Raw genomic sequence first — 22,201 nt, 5'->3', positions numbered from 1 at the left:
AGCTTACAGCAGCTTTTCCCTGGCTGACATCAGTTGAACCAGCTGTCCTGATCACTTCAAAGGATCAAGGGTGCAGTTAAAATTACTTGACTCGTGCACACACACAGAGCATTTCTATTTCCTATCAGTGCTGTGAATTTCGATTCTTACTCTCCACCTGATAATTCAACACTTACAAAAACTTCCATTGCGAGCTGAGAGCTGCAGTACAGCCGTGTGCAGTGTCCCTAATAAAGCCAGCAAGACGAAAGCTCTCTCTGGTGGTACATTTCAGTCGTTGCATTTTCCTTTCCCTCCCATTCCAAGCACGCCGAGCAGCCCGGTGCTGTCCCTCCCTTTCCTGATGAACCCACCCCGAGCTAGACCAGGATTAGTGACAGCACTGGAGCTGACAGTGAGCAGGACATCATTCTGTTCGAACAGAGCTGAACACACTTGGCATAAGACAAGACTATGGACGGTGAGCTGAAAACTGTATCTAAAGCTTTGAGGTCAGAAAATTCCCATGTCTTGGCATTTATGAGTGCTTCAAACATATCATGAAGCCCAAACACATCCACGAGCTCAGGAAACAGAATCTACCTCAGGTTTTACTGATTTACTTATTCTTACAGGTACAATTTCTTACCACAGCAAAATGTAACCTGTCCGCCTTTTCAGCCCCAGGAGACAGCTTGGAGCAGCAGATGTGCTTACGTTCAAGTCCACTTTCTGTGCGTAGCACTGACTGCTGAGCAGCTATCAGTCAAAATTCACTTGCTGCTTCCAGGGTGGAAACATAACAAGTAAGTTAATGCCCTGGGAATGAAAGGAGGCAGAATAGCCATAGCTTGTATAATTTGCTGCTGATTTCTCCGAGTACAGTTCACATCAGTGGAAGACTTATATTTAATATGGATAGGGTTAGTGCATCTAGCAATAAATTATAAGACAATGTGCCTTCCCATCCTTTCACATAATGCCATTATTCACCTTTTTTGGGGGAATGTGTTCCAAATAAAAAAAACTTCTACAAGATAAAAAATTCATGATACCAAGGAATCCTTCAGTCTCCAAGTCAAAAGCTAAGGCACAGAGTGTGTTGCTTCTTCACATGCATATAATATTCACTTGTCTGTCAACTACAGCCCAGTTACATTTGAACACTAGAATAAAATCAGATATCACACAGTCATATTATGGCTGTCTCCTTATTAGGCATTTATGTGTATTCAGCACAGGTTTGCCACTCACCATATCATGTGAACGATGGATTTCAGTGAATTGCCTTCTCTTTCCAATGACCTATTTGTACCTTTTGGCACACACTTCTAAGGAAGGCAGGAGAGTCTGGAGTCCAGATCCTCTGGGTAATGCTCAAAACCTCATCTGATTGCTATTAGGCTGTTGTATACAGCATTGTATTTTGTACAGATAGATTCGTATGTATGTGTACACATGTATATATACATATGTGTATGTAGATTGAATTTCTGCTTTCTGTATAATGGACTAACACATGATTGGGGACATCAAATGCAGAATTTCAGACCTGTGACTTCAGTAGAACTGTTCATAGGTACAAATGAAACTTTTGTTTAGGTACTTGGTTAGGGTTAAGGTCAGGGTTGGGTTTATACTGGTACCTAGGCATTTTGAAATGATGTGCAGGGGGAGGAAGATTTCCTAAGCAAATTTTTAATTTCCTAAGAAATAATTACACATGCTAAGATTAAAGTGCCTTTAGCGCTTTGTCTTGTTTTGGAAGAATTTTAAGACAAAGAAACATATTTGATAAAAATCTGATGTTGATTCTGTTTCCATCATGGACACATAGACAGGTTTCCAGTCTGCCACATGAAGAAAACTCATTAAGTTTTATTTGTTATCCCTCTAAAGTTTGGCATTCCTGTTAAGTAACAATGCATTCTAAGCACAAGTGGACTTAGAACACCCCTAAAGCAACCAAGAAACTTGTGTCCTGTATCATAGTCCTAACAATTCTTGTGAGCCTGCATTTCCATGTGTTTGAAGAAATATTTCTTGATTAAAAAGATAGGTTCTGATGTTTGCTTTATGGCAGAGGAGCAGCATGCTGTAGATGACTGAGAGCACGCAGAGCTGTATTACAAATATACATTAAAAATAGTGTGTATTTATACTGCTTCTTGCAGAAACATACCTGAACATCTTTGTCACAGCCCAGGTGGACAAAGAGGCTTTCAGTGGTGGTTTTGCACAGGCAGGGTAGAACATGTATCTGGCATGGCTGGCAAGGGCTGTCTTTTAAAGGAGGATTCCTCCAGCTGATGTAAGGCACTGTGCCGAACTTGACCTCATTCCATCCCAGCAGTTTAGAGGTGTAAGTCTCCCTGTCACTTTTCATAGTACTTAGTTCACTGCTGAAACTGGTGTCTCACCTAGGACAGTGGGCACCAGGGAAAAAACCTTTTCATCCATTTCAAAAGAAGATTCAAGAGTAATTGTGTATTTTCTTCTTCTGGCTTACTTCTAGCCTGCTGCAGAGCCCAGAGGAGAGAGCAAGCTGATGACACAGAGGAGGAAGCCTCTGACAGAACAACCAGTTTGGGACTGAATCAGAAGCAATGTGCTGACCTTTGTCTGGAGCAGGCACCATGCTTGCCAGCACTTGTTCAGGCTTGCTGTGAACACAAAAACAATGGTGCAAAATCACTGTTCACCAGTGACTCTTGAAATTTTAGCTTGCTCACACCTCTCCCCAGTGTGTCAAGGGGTGGGGGTGATGCCATCTTGGTTTTTGCCTTTTTTTCTTTTATATGTTCTCTGTATTCTTCGCACATATATTTGGAGTTCTGTAGCCTATTGTTGTATTTTAGCTAGTTTTCCCAGTACTTTTCCATGCCCTTTCCCTAGGCAGGAAGACAAAACAAATTTCAGAGCTCCAAGCCCCTGAGGGTACAAGGTTCCTATTTTATCTTGGTTCTCCCTGGCTACCAAAGTTGAGAACAACTCTTCGAGATACATTTCATGGACAATGTACAGCTAGTGCCAAGCAGTGGGGCTCCAGAGAAGGGGCTTGACCTGGGGGGGAATTGCATCACCACTTGTCCTCCTAATTGGTGCTTTTTATCAATTATGGTAATTTCCTAAAACCTATGAACATTGTATTCACCCCGTGTGGGTGGGCTTTTGTGGATATTCACCATAAACTGCCCCTAGAGGCCTCCAAATAAAGATCCACTTTTATATTACCTCCTACACTAAAAATTATCTCGAGTTTCATTTTTAGGTTGATAAAGGCCACAGGGGCAAATCTGGGACTATGAGCTGGAGCTATTACTGTCTAAACAGAGGAGAAAATAATGCTGCTGGTTCTGGACTTGCCTTAATGTAAAGCTGCCTGGATCTCAAGCTTTAACATGTTTTTTACCGCCATCACAGTAAGAGTTGGCTACTTCTGCTCTTCTTCCACAGGGATTTTATACTGCCCAGGAAATTTGAGCTTTCTATCAGACTACTTTCCATGCATACTGAAACAGATGCCATTTCACACACAGAATATGCACAATTTTCCTCTTTAATACAGGATGTCCAAGTGAGTTCTTGTCCTTCACTTCTTTTCCAATCCCTTTACAGCCACTCCAGAGACTGGTTCTGGATAGGTGGTGCTTCTTAAGCCAATAAGCCAACTTTGTGACATGGGAAATGCAGCCAAGAATGGTTTTATCTTTATTAATAAATGACCAGAACCCAGGTAAACAGAGAGGTGGCAAAACAATTTATTGTGTACAATACTGACCTCACAGCTACACCATGATGGAGTAAAACATTAACCTGAAGAAATGGGATATTGTGTTCATAAATAGATAGGTGGTGTTTATGATCACCTTGTTGCTTACACCAGTCCCATGAAACAGAAAAGCAGATTAATTTAGCAATGTATACTCTCAGTAAAATGGTATTAAAGCTTTTCTTCAAGAGCAGCCCTGGGAGAAGGACTTGGTGGTGCTGGTGGATGAGAAGCTGGACATGCCCCGGCCGTGTGCTCTGGGAGCCCAGAACCCCCCCGTGTGCTGGGCTGCATCCAAAGCCCCGTGGGCAGCAGGGCAGGGAGGGGATTCTGCCCCTCTGCCCCGCTCTGCTGAGACCCCACCTGCAGTGCTGCATCCAGCTCTGGGGTCCCAGCACAGCAAGGACAGGGACCTGCTGGAGCCAGCCCAGAGGAGGCACCAAGGTGATCAGAGGGCTGGAGCAGCTCTGCCATGAGGAAAGGCTGAGAGAACTGGGATTGTTCAGCCTGGAAAAGAGAAGGCTCTGGGGTGACCTAATTGTGGCCTTTCAGCACCTGAAGGGAGCCCACAGGAAAGATGGAGGGAGACAATTTACAAGGGCCTGGAGTGACAGGATAAGGGGAAATGGCTTCAAACTGAACGATGGTGGGTTTAGACGAGATTAGGAAAAATTCTTTCCTGTGAGGGTGATGAGGCCCTGGCACAGGTTGCCCAGAGAAGTTGCTGCTGCTCCATCCCTAGAGGTGTTCAAGGCCAGGTTGGATGGGGTTCTGAGCAACCTGGTCCAGTGGAAGGTGTCTCTATCCCTGGCTAGGGGTTGGAATGAGGTGATCTTTAAGGTCCCTTCCAACCCAGGCCATTCTATGATTCTATGACTCAAGCAGCACTAAAACATGACATCCTTAAACTAGAGAAGCAGTAGGACGAACCATGACCAGACAGAATTGTCTCCTCCCTGTCTCAAAAATCAAGCTCTAAGCTGAAATGGACATTCTAGACAGAACCTCCAAACCAGTGTTTAAACCTGCACCTGCTGTCAACCAAAATGCAGCTTGGGCTGCTTCCTACCAAGCCTCCTCCCTCTCCTGAAAGTCTGGCCATTAAGTTTTAGTCGCTTAGTCTTATGTCACATAATCAGTCTTCTAGGCACAAACGCTGTCAAAATACTGTTAATTAGTGTATGAGAATCCATTTGGTAATGTTCCTTTAAAAAAAAAGAAAGGAAAAAACAAGCAATGAATTGGCTCATGTTGGAGCTGTCTGCTGCATTGTACAAAGTGCCTGCTTCACTGGACAACTAATCCAAAGTAATCCTCTTTTGAGATCACCGATTCACCATCTGATTTGTACTCTGATTTGCACTGGGAATGCCTGCTGTGGCAAATTATTCCAAAGTGGCAGATTAGATTATTTTTCACTGCCTAACTTTGATCTCCAGAAACTAAGACAGCACAGTCTTTCCAACAGCTGATGAAATAAAATGGAAAAAAATACGATCCACACATTTTTATAAAGTCTCCTACTGGGAATAAACCTAAAATAAACATTATATTTTGGCAGTCATACCTCAACTATCTGTGAAGAGAAGGTTCATAGATTAAAAGCTTTGCTTTTAGCTTTTCCGTAATCCTATCCTGCAGCTTCCCATTTCCTCTTTTTACCTAATGACTCACAATTCTGTCAACTTTTCCAACTACTGCTTAGGTATACTTTCTCTTCTTTTGCTCCCACAGCTCTCATTGCTGGAAGAATTCTGACGTGGTGAATGCTGTGGACTTTGATACAGGAAACCTGGTTTGGGGTTATCTTTCTGTTGCAGGGCCCCTGTTCGATCTGTGGTATCTCACTGAACTAATTGCTGACTTGGTTCCCCCTCTGTGAAATAAAGACAACCATCTGCCCACTCCTTTACCTCTCAGCATTTGGTTGTATTTATTATTTAGATTACAGGATCTATGTTGTAGGACAGGTTTGCCTGCTGTTTGCCTGTAGTGTCTAACACAGCAAGGCCAGTCTGGGTCAGAACATTGGACTCAAGCCTACCACAAAAATAGCAATATGCTATTATTTGCTAGTGATAAGAGTGTGTTTAATATTTTAACCAAACTAACACCTGAAAGAACATTATTAGGTTTCTGTCTTACTACATTCCTATTTCCTACCTACACCATAAAAGATAACAACAATGCACATGTTAATATGTGTGTGTGGTGGGTTTTTGTATATAAAATACTATGGGAGGTTTTGGGTTTTATGGGATTGTTTACTTTTGTGTGATTGTTCCATATTCTTAATCAATTATTTCCCCCCCAAAATTGCCCTTTCATTAAATAATTCCCGCAGTTCAAGACTAAAGTGAAACAAAATCAAGTGTCATGAGATACAGTAAGAGTGCAGAATCTAGTACTTTCTTCATAGTTGTATGTGCCACTTCATTATCATGAATGTATAATATCAAGTCATTAATGCAGGAATTTTTGCCATGTGATTTTTTCTCTTCAGTTACATAGATTAACATTAACTAAAACCATAAGATAAATCAGGATTACAGGAATAGAAGAGTACAGAGGAGACGGAAGGACAGAAATACATTCAGATTTCAGAAAGTTTTGGATTCATGGCTATGACACTTTGCCATATCTCATGAATACACAGGGTGATGGTCCCTGGATGAGGTACAGCAATCATATCAACACTCATTTAAAAAACATTGACATTACTAATTAGCTTGAGGCTGACTTTATGAAGCCTGTCATATTTCTTAGGTAGCTGTATGATATATCCAGCAGAACTGATAATTGGCAAGAAGCAATTAACCACATTTCTCTCTTTGGTGCCTGCCAAAAATATTTTAACTTCCAAATAGCAACAGTTCCAATGAATATAAACAAATGCAAACTTCTCATGGCAGGTTGAGCTGCTTATGTAGTGAATTTGACAGAAATTGATGTTTTCATAATGCACCCAGGTTTGATTGACAGAAATTTCCACAGCACATCCTTTGCACCGCTTTTAATGAAGCTGCAGTTTTCATTCTCAGCTACATCTTGTTGCCTGAGCAACAATGGTTTGGACTTGGCTTTCTTTGTTTCACAATTCTAGTCAAATTAAACAGGGGGAAAAAAAAAACCAAGCAGCATGGAACTCAGCAAAAAAAGTTCTGTGCTTTTCTAGCCACATCTCCCACAGATTCACTGCCTACCCAAATTGTGCCCCAACAGAAACAAAAAAGAAACAAAAAGGTTCTTGCTGCACAAGTTTAAAGGCACAGAGCTTCAGCAGCATCTCTAAGTTATGGCATATGTTGGCTCTAACAGTGAAGTTGCTTGACAGGGAAAATTGAAAAAAAAAGAGAAAGGCAGGAAGGTAAAGAGGGGAAAGTGGCCAGCAGGAAAGCAGCAGCAGGGTCCAGGAGGCTTGGGAGGCTCCCTCTCATGCAGCAGTTGGCTGTGATGAGGATGATGAGGCCTTTTTGCCATGCTCTTCCAATAGCACAACACTCCAGTTCTTATCAGCCCAGCAGCCCTGGCCACCAATCACGTCTGCAGTGCATGGTGGGGTTACCTGGCTGGGGGGACTGAAATGAGTGGCATGAACAAGTTTCACACAGGGTTTCCAAGCAGTTCTCCAGTGGCCAGAGCCTTTCCTCTGCTCAGACAGAAGTCAAACTAACAAGCTAAAGACAACCCCAGCATGAGTTGTGGTTTTGCTTTATAAATCTTATTTTTCAGGGCTTGTATACCAGGACCATGTTGTCATGCCTCAGTTGTTCACAATGAAGACAAGAACCGGAATCTAAGCAAAAGAGCTGTTTCATTTTTGGGGTTTTTTTCCCCCCTTTTCTGGAGGGGAGAGTTCAAATGCAGATTTTCTGAAAGTGCTGTTTAACATAACATGCTGTTTGGAAATTAGGCACTTATACCCCAATGAAAGCCTTTCAGAGAAAGCTCTTTACTGAGAAATATGTTAAGCTTGATATTATCTTTCCCATCAGAATAAATTAATAGCACAGAGAGAAAATCAGCCACACTCAAATGCACAGCTTGTTATATCCTATGAATTTCCATTGTGCCTTAAAAACAAGTAACAAAAACAAAGTGCATTTCCTGCAGTGCTCATTGCTGGATAGAATTCATGCCAATTACAGGGTTATGTTAACACCTCTGGGAAAGTATGAATAATATAAAAGTTGGGAAACACTTTTTTTGCTAAATATTAGCTTACGTCCTTCACATTTTAGATAAAGGAAATAACAGTTTGACATCTAGTTGCTGTTACATTAAGTATACAGCCCTATTCTAGTATTACATAAATGTTAACATGGTATTAAAGCAAAATCATGTAGTAAAATTGGAAAAAAAACCACCTCAGAGAGTGCATAATTTTAAAATATTTACACATAAAATATGTAATATAAATATGCATGGCTATGGATATAACATCTAAAATCCAAGAATAAATAGTATAACAAAAGACATTTTAAAAATAGAATGAAGAACAGCAACTTTACCAGAAATGGTCAGACAAGCAATCCTAACTGCTTAAAATTTCACCTGTAAATTCCTTTTATTAAATACATTTTTCCCTGCTCAGCTGTTGTTTTATTGCTGATTCTTATAACAAGCCTCTCTCCAGTCATGCACTCTTGAAATCTCGCTGCTTCTGAACACGCACATTCCCCACACATGAATCATCTCACAGCAGGACAAACCTAATCCTTATTCTTCCGCATGGAAGCACAGTGCCAAGCCAGGCCATTCGGGGGACACGACAGAAGAGAACCCGACACCACTCTCAGTGCACGATACATCCTTCATCTTCTTCCATACATTTTCTTGCTCCAGGCAACTCGCTGACATGCCAAAACACGGCTTTTTAGTGTAATTCAATAGGACAACAATTTACTTGTGTACAATGCATTTTATGAATAGTAATAGCATTGTTTTAGGTCAAGTAACAGTCAGGCTTACTTTCCAACTAAAAGGATCAGTGGAGTTGATCCTGAGTGGATCCTGATCCCTAGGAGTCAGGGAAAGTGGTTCTGAATCCCATTTTCCCCTTGGTTCCCCAGAGCTCCATTGGCTGTGTCAGCCATTATTCTGCTACTAAATCAAAAAAAGCAAAACATGAGTTTTCCATCCTCCACAGCGGTAGTCAGGGAGTCTGGGAAAGGTGAAAACCCTCACTTTTGCAGAAAACTCCGACACCACAAGGCATTCAAACCCTCCGGGATCCCTTCCTGGTCCATGACACCACTGTCTCCTGGCTGTGGGTGGCAGGGGAGCCCAGTGCACTCACCTGGCATCTTCCCGTCACTTCTGGCACCCTCAAAAAGCTCATGATCAATAAGTCAGAAGGAAGATGAGATTGCCAGATCTCAAGATTATACACAAAATGCTGACAGGACAAAGGTCCAGTCCCGGGACGGCAGCTTGTCCACCTTGATTCCTTTTTACAGCAGAGTTGTCAGGTTTAGTGCTGTGATCGCAGCCCTGGGGAGCCTGTTCAATGCCAAACCACCCTTTGGGTGAAGAACCTCTTCCTGATATCCAACCTAAACCTCCCCTCACAGCTCCAGCTGTTCCCTTGGGTCCTGTCACTGTCTCCACAGAGCAGAGATCAGTGCCTGCCCCTCCTCTTCTCCTCATGAGGAAGTTGTAACTGCAGTCTCCTCCAGGCTGAACAGACTGAGTGACCTCAGCCACTCCTCACACGGCTTCCCCTCCAGACCCTTCACCATCCTTGTGTCCCTCCTTTGGACACTCTCCAACAGCTTAATGTCTTTTTTTATATTGTGGTGCCCAAAACTGCACACAGGACTCAAGGTAGTTTCTTTCTTACATGTCTCAACATTTTTTAAAGAAAGACTAAACTATTACCATTTTCTCTTATCAGCAGTGTAGAAAATTATATTTAACTCTTCATACTACAAATACAGACTTTTTTGTTAGCATTTCCATTTCCTATTACCATACAAACTAGGCCAAGAGCAGCTCCTGCAGAGGTCTGCACAACAGTCATTCGAATGCGTCTTGTGACATCGGACAGACCCGTTGCTTACCACACCTCTGTTCTACCCAGGTGCTTCTCGACAGCATCTCCTCCTTTTCTGTATCCAGATGGAGCAGCTAAAGGCATTACCTACCCACCTTTCTGCTGACAGATCACTCTGCTAGCACAGTAGAAACTGTACACACACACATCAAATTAACCCCAGCAAAAGCCTACCCAAGCTCATTTAATCCATCCCCATTAGCTTATTGCACTGTAGCCAAAGCAGAGGCCTTAGAATGATAAACAGCCATCAGACACTATCACTGGTCATTGAAATACAGCATTGAGAGATGATAAAGGATTCCTCTTTAAGAAAAAACAAAATTCAACACCAAAAAAATTTGAGCAAAATGTAGGACATCTCCTATGTCCTAGAAACGTAACCACCCCACCTCCCCAGCCTCCTGCAGCACATGGTCCAGGGTGAGAGACCAAGAGCTCAGAACTGTGTGGCAATTCAAACCTCACAAAAGGCCAAGATTTTGATCTGGGGAGAGGCAGAGAACAGAAGCTGCCCCTCAGCTCTGGTTCACCTCTGGGCTAGAACCAGCCAGGATGGCAGCCAGCACTACAGGGCATGGTGTCCATGGTTTGGGACTGCATGCTCAAAGCTAATCCAGGGCACAACTGCTACGGACTGTACTACACGCTTTGCATGTGGAAGGATTATGACAGGCAGTGCTCACTGTTAAAAACAGTTAATCTTCTAAAATTTTGCTCTAAGGTTTGAAACCAGCCTAGCTACTTCTAAACACACCCATCACAGAAATGCCTAGTTCCTGATTTAAATGATAAAAACATGTATAGAAATTGTGGAATTATGGATTTTAATGTGTGAAACTTTTTTGTCTGTCATAGGACAGGATTTGGTGTGCCAGTGCTCCCTTTCCCAGTTTCAGCAATTCACTCCTTTGAGGAGTCCTGCAAGGCTTCCATGCACCTCATCTCCATGTTAGTGCATGACATGAGATTAATTAGAATTACTACCTTCTTTTCTGTTAACCTCAGAAACAGGATAATTGGAGTTGATGGAAAAGTCTGATTTCTGTTAAGAGGAAAAAGGTCAGAAGAACATATGTGAAGGGAACACAATTTTTCTGTAAGGACAGCAAATTCTTATTGCATTAATGTCATGAGGACAGAGAAAAGACATTGTCAAGTTAGATACTCAGAAATGGTAAAATGCAGAAGTGACCCAGTGTTAATGAAAATGGCATTAATCCCATTATCATATTTTTGCCAGCCCAAACTTTCATGGCTTATGTTGTGATAATTGAAATTAATATAGTTTACTTTGTAAAGGTAAATTATTCATAAAGAACATGGTACATACAGCGCATTGTAAATATTTTTGCATTTTCAGTGTCAGCTCATGTCTAGCTGCCTCCTGAGCATTAATTCAACCTGCAATGTATTGCAAAATAAATTACTTGAGATTCTTAATGTATCCCATTTTCCTGTAAACAATGAAAGTCATGTGAGGAATAGAAATGAGCTGGAATGAACGACACTGAAGTTGCAGCTACGTTATATTAACAGTGTTGTTAAAATCCAGTCGGCTGGGTCTCCAGCATGCAGATTTCAGCAAGGAGTCTTTGAATGTGGCATTGAATTACAGTGAAAGATGCTGGGGTTCCCTTTTAAGTAACGATTTCCCTGTTTACCTTCCACATGCTACTGGAGTTGAGATTGAAATAAGTTATTTCCCTTTGTTTGTGTTTGACCCACCTATATTTTGTCAGTAACTCAGGAGACCTGGAGCCTGATGAGGGAACTGCAGTGCCAGTCACCCACCTGCACGGCTGCTGAAGCCAAAGGTGGTTTGCCCACGTGGATGTTCCACAAGATGCCTTAGGGAGAGACTTGGAATTACTTCAGAGTCACATGAAATAACTGCATACAGTTTTTGCAAGCTCATAGTTGATGACAACATCAGCATTATCACCTACCATCTCCTTTAAGTCTTAAAAGGAAAGTGGCAACTGCTGCCAGCATGCTCTCTCCCAGCACTGACTGGAGCAGGATGCCCTGGGAACATGCTGTGGATACCTATGAACACAAAGGAAGGCTCATACGTGTGGCAGGCAATGGGATGCACATGCAATACAATGCAAGCTGTGCATCCTACTCAGAATAAAAGGTTTCTGCACATGGTAGGAGGATAGAGGTGCCTGGAAACACCAGTGCCAAAAGCTGAGGATTCTGTAGCCTTCAAGCACCGCAGCTGAGGATCACCTCTTTTTGAATGCAGAGACAATTTGGCTATTTTTTACAGGATCACAGAGCACTGAAGCTGGAAAGCTCCTCTGGAATTTGCCTGGGCCAAGTCCCTGCGCAGATCATGGCAGTTGAGTGCCTTGGGCCCTTCTAGCCCTGCTGCTGAAAGTTGTTTGTTGTCTGCCTTTTTCTTGTACTTTGATCCTTCTTTTCACTTTCACACTGCCTCCTTCCCCTGTTGTCAGCACAAATACCAGTGCAGCTGCCTGCTGAACTGAATGATGAATGTACCCGAGTTCAAACTACACTTCACCATATGTAAGCAATTTTAAACCATATCATGTCTCTGATGTGGCTCACAGCAGCTGCACCAGTGCTTAGGCTGACAAGATAGGAGGGAGCCCAAGGCCAGGAAAGAAGAGTCAAAGCAGGCTGGGCCAAATCTTTCTGCAGCATGCCAAATGCTGCCATTCAAAACTCACACGCCGGAGTCACGGTTTGAGGTTTCTTAATTTTATGCAAACACTTACAACGATACCACTTCAGACATGGATACAGCTGTAGCAACGTGAAACTGCTTTGCACTGGCACAGCTTCTGAGCCTGCTGCACCCATACTGCCTGCAGGGCACTGTTTGAATCCAAATCCCCCCCTTGACCATGGGACAGTTCACCTGGTAAGCCGCCTGGCTTGCCCTGTACCGTACGGAGTGTGCAAGACCCCACCAAGGCAGTCTGAGCCCACAGAACCAACCTTGGCAACAACACAGTTTTCCCAAGGTTCCACATGACTGCAAGGCCTGGCCACCACAGAGAAGATCCTGGGAAGGGTGAGAACAGCTGAGCATGACGCTGCTCCTCAGACACCCAGCATTATAATGGCTTTTGGAGAAACAGAACTGAAGTGGTATGACCTAAATGGAGAGAAGGAGCAGCTCGATCTCACTGCTCCCATTTGGTACAACAATGTCGTATGCAGGGATGGAGGGAAGGCACTGCAAGTTAATCTGCTTTGCAGCAAAGATACAGCTGCTATAGATGACAATCGGGCTTTGTGACCCTCCAGGTCCAGGCCAGCTGACTTGTATGCAAAACACCACACAAGATTCTTTTGGGTATGGACAGGAGCACAGCTACCAAACAAACACATGCTTAAACTCTCCTGTAACAAGCAAGCCCTAGCAAGAAGTGAAGTATGTGAAATGCACTACTTCTCCTTATTTAATAGTGTTGGCACAAGTGTCAGGGAATTTTCCACCTGCTAACCTTGTGTGACCAAGCTGTTCTATGTAATAGAAAGGATAAATGGTTGAAAAAATAACCCATACTGAGTAAAAACTTCCCCTGATATCTCCAATCAGTCCTAAACAGCCATCTGGTCACAATAATCTACAACCCCCAGGCTTCTTCATCATATCTTTCAAGCCTGAAGAAGGTGGCAGAGAACAGACTGAGAGTGAGAATAAATCTTCAGACTTCCTGTATGGCATCCGACAAGCTTTCAAACCTGTGTCCTGCTTACACCACAGCAACATAAAGTTAACAGCCTTGGTGACCTCAGGCAGGGTTGACCTCTGGACTAACTACTCAACACACAGCACCTTCAGAAAAACCCAGTATCTGGACATCCGGTACGAACATGGGTATTAGCCAAGCAACTCCTTAGAGAGATGACAGGGAAGTTTTACAGTTACTAATTTCTTGGAAAAAAAAATAATGCAAATTTCTTTGCAAAATTGACACACGTTTACCTTCAATAACAGCAATTGTACTTTTTTTTTTACTTACAATATATACCTATTAATTTAGACAGGAATTTAAGTACAAAAGAAGTTTATTTCACTTATTCCTTTAAGAACGTACTTTGGTGCAGCAAGCTTTGCAAATTTTTCTGCAGAAAAGGAGTTCTATGAAATTCACTTTCTAAACAAAACTATAAGCTTGCACAGTTACTCCCACCTTTCTCCTACCTTCTTAAACACCAGCAATGAAGCACTTAGATGATGGTGATCACTGAGGGCAGAAAAAGACACTCATCTTATATGGAGCACACTGTAGTAAAAAAGGTAAATTCTGTCTACAAATCATTACACTACAGAACATACACTAAACAGAACAGGCAGTTGCTGCTTCTTGACAAGGCAACTTTCATACTGATCCCAGTGGAATTTTACCCTTATTAATTACTTGCCAGTTTCACTCAGAGACAAGTTTAGGCAGCATGGAGTCAAAGGAGAGAATGCAGAATGAAATATTTTGGCATAAAAACAAGTGCTTCTTAAAGGCAAAGTATCTTTTCTGTAATTACAACATTGAACTTAGATTTGGAACAATTTTTTTTTTAATTGGCTACTTGAACCTGTGATAGTTAGAAACCCTCCATGCTTCCATTTTTCTGAGGAAGTTATTCCTATTTCCTTAGATGGTTTTACTCAACTATTCGTGTGCAGTGACAAAACTTCTTAAATGGAACTTTTGCTTGATAGTATCTGAGTTTTTTTCTCGAATTAGCTGTGCTCCTCTCAAAAACAGAAGCAGAAATAATTTAATAACTTTTCAACATTATAACCACCAGTTTCACAATGGATTATGTGGTTGCCTTCAGACCACAGCATAACACATGCCCCTAGATTAAGGTTTAAATTAATATCTACGTATTTACAATAGTTAGAAACCAGCACCAGTATTTCTCAAGAGCACAGATGGATGTAGTTAAAGACAGGTTTGAGTCTGCATATGCTCACTGCTACTGCTTAAATTCCGTGTGTCCTTCAGTGTGCTCTGATTTACGTGGACTGTGACAGGTAACGACTTACCAAAAATGCCCAAGTATCAGCAGGGTACCAGGCTCCAAAAATTAATTTAGTAAATTCCAGTCCATTAGATCAGATTACAGTAGTCTCATTCTTACATGGTTAAGTAGATTAATATTTTCATTAGGAAATCAATATCCAAAGTCTCCACACTACAGGAGGCAATGGGGACCCCGTAACCAGCCTGGTTTAAAGATGACACTCTTCTTCCCTCTGGACTCCTGCATGGTAAATTGTGGAGCAGGAGGAATAAGGAAGTGCCCAGACATGGATTACCACACCACCTGCATTAACAGATTTTGCTGAAGCATGTGTTAACTGTAACATTCAAGTATATTTTATTTAGTGCTATAAAATATATACAATCTCAAAACACAATGCATTTTGCACACAGTTTGTAAACCCTCATGGGTATCAGTACAGCATTCAATAGATGACACACTTCCTATGAAATCAGCAGACCAGAAAGCTAGGAAAACCCAAAACTACTCTATTTCAGATTACAATCTCTTTAACACCCTGCTGCTTAAGGCTATATTTCTGCTACCTGAGTTGATTTTGTTAACTTCACAATTTTTTGCATCTCCAGGAAGTGGGTGTGGGAAGCAGAGAGGAGTGATGGTGCACGCTTTTCAAAACACAAAAGTAGTAAGAAAAACATCAGGAGTGGCTTTGTAAACTTTGCATTAAAAATATGAAAAAGAAAAAATTTGGTACTTACAAAACTGAATACAGCCTACTTAAAAATCTTGAATCTAAAGTGAGATCAAGTAAAAAAAAACAACCAGCACTTCATTTCATAATGTACTTCAGTTTCACCATACTGGAAAGTCATGCAAAAACTGATGCCTGTTTCTTCATGTTTATACCACTGTTATGTCACCAATCTTGTGTGCGATGTCATACTACAAAAAGAAAGAATATCATTAATCTATATGAAGAGGAGGCTAGATACTGTAATATACAGTAATTAAATGCACTATTCAGATCATCACCCAACTTGTGGTCATTCGGATTAGGGTTTATACCAGTGTCTGACAGCAAAGAGATGCAGTGGTACAGCAAATTGAAACTTCATTTATCAGTTGTCTATAAATAACTGTAAGTTTAACTTGACAGGAATCTTTCGGTATCTCATGAGTTTCCCAGTGCATACCTACTGCATTGCACTTTTAAAGTACCTGTCAAAATCCACTCTTTCCTAAGTTTCATACCAGTAACTTGGATTGTCAAAGAACCACACAGTTTTGCTGCTTACTGCTATGAACACTCAGTTTTCTCAAAGTGCCTCATCCCAACCTGCACACTTGCTCATTTCACCATTTCCTTAGAAGTCAGTTCCAGTTCCTTGACTATTGTTACTGACTTATCTGGGGATGTTTTGTAAAAAGATAATAAAAAATGATTATTTGTTCCAGTTACAGTTCCTATCAGCTCTGTATTCTTTGACTTCATATTCTAGACTGGTATTGTTAGAAAAATGATAACTCAGCATTTTTGCCACAACTCCATGTTACAAAACGCACTTTTGACATGCTGCCTGTACCTAAACACTGCTGACAGTGTTTATTAATTCTGCAAAAATACACCAGAAAACAACTCTTCCTAGCTAATAATCCACAAATGTATATGGATGTATTGTGTTTACTGGAAACATCTCATTTTATTTCCTAATTTCAGCTTGTTACAGGCCTTTGTATAATTACACCCATCCTCACAGATTTTTAAGACGTGCCTCAATGCCACAGTAGTTGCTCCGTAAGACCAGTAATTAAAACAACTGACTCAGGCTATTTCTGCAACATCTCACTTTCTCCTTGCACACTGTCACACTGCAATTAGAATTACACATCAAATGGAATCCTCCAGTTGCACGTAACAGCAAAAGGAACCGAGTGCCTTCCCTAAACTTTGCTTGGAAGTGTAACTCAAATCAGCATTAAGTTCTGCTTGGCATGAAATCATGACCTTTGGCTTCTTTCTATTTCAAGCTGTTACCTGGCATGAGAACTTGCAGTACAACTTCATTCTGGCTATTGTTCACATAATTATTCTTGTGGGCAATATTAAGAGGTGCATTAACTGGGACTGAGCACTGAGGCCAGAAGCGTCCTTTCTGTATTCCTGTCTTTTCACCATGGATTGAACAGCACTCCTATTTCCCACCTCTTGCATTAATAGTTCTCAAGTTAATAATTAGCAACCATACACCTTCTAAAGTTTAGGCTGCCCCCCACACAGTTCATCCTATCCCATTCTACTGGAAGAGCCTGAAGAAACAGTGCTCTTGCACTCCAAAACATTTATAAATCCAGCTTTTCTCAGGGATACGGCAGGAGTGCAAGCGGGGGTCCATGTAATGACATCTCTCCATCAAGCACACCCTCTTTGCTCCATTTCACGAGTGAGCCAAGACACAATTAGCATAGCCTGCTTATGGAGAAAATTCTGCTATGTGGCACACAGAGATGAGCTGGGATGGGGGGAGAGCTCTTGATACCCCAATTGTTTGGAAAAGCAAATGTTTTTTAAAATCTGATACTTAAATGAGCTAGAAAGGCAAAACAGAACAAATATAACACAATCTGTTCTCCCTTGCCTGCACTGCCCTGATACTTTCCATCTTGATTTTCTTTTTCTTTCCTTCTCATCCAAGTACATCTCTAGCAATAAAAAAAAAAGTATTAAAATAATGAAAAATGCAGTCTGGCAAGTGAACCTTAGCATGCAGCTAGAAGCTGTTCATGCAGCTATAATAAAGAAAAAATAAATAATAAAAAATAAAAAATAAAACATCCACCTCTCAGTGCTGTAACTTATAAACAAGATGTGGTAAGTCCTTTGGATCGTGCAAGGAAAACTATCAGTTAATAAGAAACTACTGTCTGCCCAGGTGCTTGCAATCATAACCCTATTAAGTTTAAGCTGGAAAACTAGGGGCCAGTCTGAAATACACTGTATGAAATGTAGTTTAAAGTGCCTAATGCCTAAAGCAGAGGTGAGTAAAACTGATTAGGAACAAAGAAAGATGATAGAAAGTGACAGTAAAAAGAATGACCCTCCACAAAAGCGTGATCAAAAGCAACATACCACAAGCAGAAAAAAGGAGAAACCTGCCTAAAACTCTGTCCTGCTCCAGTAATGAAATCCATACCCCTGTCAGGAATAAAAAGGCAGCATGTGATAGAAAGAGGAAGGTCAGGCACCAACGTAAGTGGGAAGCTGTAGGCAGAGGGAAAGTGTACAAAACACCAGACGCAGATAATCTGTTACTGACAGGGCCAGTGATGCCAAGAAGGAGCTTTCCACCTTTCTGGTTATAGCTCAGACTGTCACACACAGGGTTAGACACCTCCAAGGTCAGTAATGGTGAAGGAAACACTCAACACATCTGGAGTCTGTATTTCCATTATCTCACTCTGAGAATACCTTTAAAGACACCTGCAGTGAGCAGCAGGGAAAGGGTGGTGAGGGAGTATCAAGTGACCCAGTGGAGCGATGAGGACACTTCCCCTCGCATTGGCAATGGGCTTTGGGGGATCTTTCACCCTCAAGAAGCTCCCTAATGGGATCTGCTCTACTATTATTTTTCCTGCAACCTGAAATACTCAAGGATCACCAGAAGTACTGGAAGAGTGACTGCTGTCAGGACAGAATTAAAAAACAGGATGTAGCAGATGGTCTCATCAAGATAACTATCTTTAAATAAACGCATTTCAAAATTTCCTAAGATTATGAAAGAAATGGAAAAAAGTACTAGAGGGGCACTGGTGAAGACTGAAAAGATTTGCCAAGGATAGCTTTAAAAACAAATGACAGTGCAATTGGAAACTCTAGCTCCAAAAGTCATGAAGAGTCAACAGAACACTCCATTCTAACAGCTATAAGAGATGATGAATGAGAAGGAAATGTCAATGTCAATAGAAAATAAAAAATAAAAAAAACCCACCACGCAACTAAGTCATGACAGAGCCAGGACATCAACCCTAATTCTCCATGTCTTTAATCAGAGTCCTCTGCCTTGGGATTCTTTTGTTATTGTTTTTATTGCTGGTGAGTGAGCTTCTGCCAGCCTTATCATGCATTAAGGATGTCCTCACCCTCCTTGCACGTTCAGCAATTCTCCCCCCACGTACAAACCACAAAGCCAGCAGCTAATGAACCAGCTCATATGGTTGGCATAGACATGAGATGTTGTCAGAATTAAATTCACATGTATAACGTAACGACACAATTTTCACTGTCAGCTGAAATCCCAGCTTGCTCAGGTAACACCAGGGGCAGGGAAATTATGCTAATTTCTAATAGGCAACAAAAGGGACTGTTGAGCATAAAGGCTCTAACCCTCCTTCCAGTCCTTTCATCTAGGAATAATGGATTTTAGTGAGTTGGTTGAGATTCCTGCCTGCCCACCCACTTGAGATGTGCATAGATCATACTTAAAGTTATACATGTAAAATACTTCAAAGTAGCAACATAACCTTGATTTCAAAACCACAGAATTGGTGTTTAGAACTTTGATGCCTTTCAAGTATGCAAGTCTAGCAAGATCAGAGCTGTAGGTTATCTGCACAAGAATCACAATTTTCATTGTCTTGCTACTAAATGAAAACCAACAGACACACTGATGATCGAGCTGAGGATTTTTTTTCCCTAAATGAGCTGCACATGAAGAACCATCATTGGTGACCTTAACTTCAGTCTGAAGAATATTAACATTTTAATGAGTAGCTCTAAGCTCTGGTCCATACTAGGCAATTGGGCAATAGTGACACCTATTTTTTTGGTAAATAAAAGGGATGTAGAAGTACGACTTCAATCCTAGCACCAGTGTGTGCACAGATGATATAAATATAGTGTTTCTCATCACAACTGCTAAAACCTATCAAAAACTACATTCATAACTCAACTGTACATTTCTAGAGCTTTTTATTAGAACTTATTAAATAAAAAAAGGTTTAACTGATTATTAACTCAATTATTAACTCAATTATTTTCCTGAGTAAAGAATAAGGAAATAACCACCCGGCACCTTAGAAGGTTCCTCAGCTTTCTGCTGGAAAACACTCTTAGCAAGTCACTGCAGGGCACTGTACGGTCGGTCACATTTGGGCACGGAGAGATAGGGACAGAGGCTACGAAAGCATCAGCTGTGGGGGACACTCATAATTCCCAAACAACATTTATTACTCGGTTTCCATACAAAGCACTCATATTTAATCATCATTTTTTTCCAAGTGGGCTGGAGACAGCATGGGAATCCACAGCATTGTTTTGTTTTTTGAAGTTCCATATTTTAAACACAGTGAGTTTTCCCATCTTAAATAGGGATACAAGGTCATTAAATTAAATATACTACCTAAAGAGGTCATCCAAACCACAACTCAAGTCCAAAGCAAAAGATATTGCATTGCCTAAGCAACTTCATTTTGAGTTACAGACTACAAGGATGAAACCAGGGCAAGATCAAACAGTTCATTTCAAGCTGTGTCCTTTCAGTAACTCTGAATTTTTCTCATGTACCAACAAGAGGGAAGTATATGTGAAAATAAACTAATTGCAAGCTTTATTTTGTATTTTACAGCTGAGATGAACTGTTTCTGGTCTTGACAGTTACAGGATTGGAAGTGACATGGAAGGACATTTTATTTATCTGGAGAAGAAGTGCAGTGCTAGCAGCCACAACATAAGCTTTTTGACATGTTTCACAAACCACCAGCTGTGCCCCAGAATTGGCATCTTCTTTAGCAGTCAAAACAATTCAGTAGTCTTATGTATTCCCACCAGTTGCCTTTATTCCTGGTCTAAGGTATCGGCTTCCCTCCCACCTGAGCTATTGTACTGGGAAACAGAAATCTTAAATTAATTTTATCTTGATCTCCTACAGCTAAGTAAGGCATAGCACAAGTGTTTTGACTTCAGCAAATAGTTTCTTTGAAACACGACCCACTCAGCTGCCTGAGGAGTCATCTGTGAGTGGCTGGGGCTGCAATCAGAGCCCTTAAATATCTGGAACAAATGCTCCGCTGCACACTTTAACTTCCTTGAAATCTGACTAATCCCCACTGATGTTTCACAGGTAAAATATTACCAAGTGGCACGAAATAGTGAGATTCAGATCCCTGGATGGGATAATAGTTTCAATTACAAATCGCTGAGCAGGACAAGTAACAAGCTATAAAGAGGTGTTACTTCACTTGTACTGGCCACAAGAAACAAAAGCTCAAGCTGCTTTCCTACTCACACAGAACCTGGCATAATTGGAAACTATTTACTAATGGTACTAAATTACTTTTATAGCTCTTTACCATCTGATTCAGTATTTCTTCATAGCAAATTCTAACCCAAGTGACCGCCACACCCCTGGAGATGTTTGCGCCCAGACCACCAAAAAGCTGAGCTGTCACCATTTGCCCTGTCTGGGGTGTTCAGGAGAATCTACACTTTCTTCTGCTTCTTTATACAGTACTGTTAGTAATATAACCAAAGCCAGCACATGCAGAAATTATGGATGGTAGGCACAGTACAAGGCTCTGCAACTTAAGCAGCGAGGTATGCTGGCTACAAAAGCAACTCTAAATGCAAAAAAGTTCTGCAGACTCTGAAAACCCCTAAGCCAGATGTTGCTGGAGACCAGAGCTGGAAAAGGCTTCAAGAAGTTGCAAAGTTCATGCATGCTTCCAGAGTCCACATTCCTGAAACAAAACTCCCCAGAAACAGATCAGACTCACTGCTTTCCTCTCCCTGCTTTGCAATTAGGAAAAATTCTCTAGGAAAGAGAGTACAATACCCTTCAGGTACAGCACTCAACTTCTGCCCTGCCTGCAGCTCCCAGAGCCACAGCAGCCAGCCCTGGAAGTGGGACAACTGTCAAGGCATCACACAGCTCCCTGCACTTCCCAGTGGACACACTGCCTCCAGAGGTTTTTCCCTCAAGAAAAAATTAGATTACCAAAGATAAAATGATGTGCGTTCAGATGTTAATGTCTCTTCTAATATTGCCACTTTTTAAAACTGTTATATAATCAAGTTGTGTAAGCAACAAGCTCGACTTCCTTACAAAGATGCTCCCCTCCCTCCATCCATCAACCCTGGCATCATGCAGGGTTCCTGTATGAATTGCACTGCTTTGTTCCCCAAATAATATGATACAATTGTCCTTCATCTATTTCTCTAGACAGCATGGACCAAAAGAAATTTCACTAAAAATGAGGACCCAAATAGCGGCTGCTGCCACTAAATGCTACTGACTTTGCATATCCAAAGCAACCTGACCAGTGCTTCAACAGCTGAAAGCTGAAGTCTTCAAAATACCAGCTTACAAGAGTGACACTAACTTTGATTTCCAACTATAGGAAAATCAAAG

General features: G+C 41.4%; 1 protein-coding gene across 1 annotated transcript in view; it reads right to left on the bottom strand.

Moving 5' to 3' along the window:
* Positions 1-15,149: 15,149 nt before the first annotated feature.
* CXADR (CXADR Ig-like cell adhesion molecule) overlaps positions 15,150-22,201 on the bottom strand; it is a 32,900-nt gene continuing 25,848 nt past the window's right edge. Inside the window, exon 8 of the mRNA XM_048293898.1 lies at positions 15,150-15,740. Coding sequence (XP_048149855.1) covers positions 15,699-15,740 — 42 coding nt within the window. The 3' untranslated portion in view covers positions 15,150-15,698. The remainder of the gene's footprint in view (positions 15,741-22,201) is intronic.

This window comes from Corvus hawaiiensis, chromosome 2 (genome assembly GCF_020740725.1).
Source record: "Corvus hawaiiensis isolate bCorHaw1 chromosome 2, bCorHaw1.pri.cur, whole genome shotgun sequence".
Classification (NCBI taxonomy): Eukaryota; Metazoa; Chordata; class Aves; order Passeriformes; family Corvidae; genus Corvus; species Corvus hawaiiensis.
The sequence above is the reverse complement of the archived record's forward strand: the minus strand, read 5'-3'. Positions and strand labels throughout refer to the sequence as shown.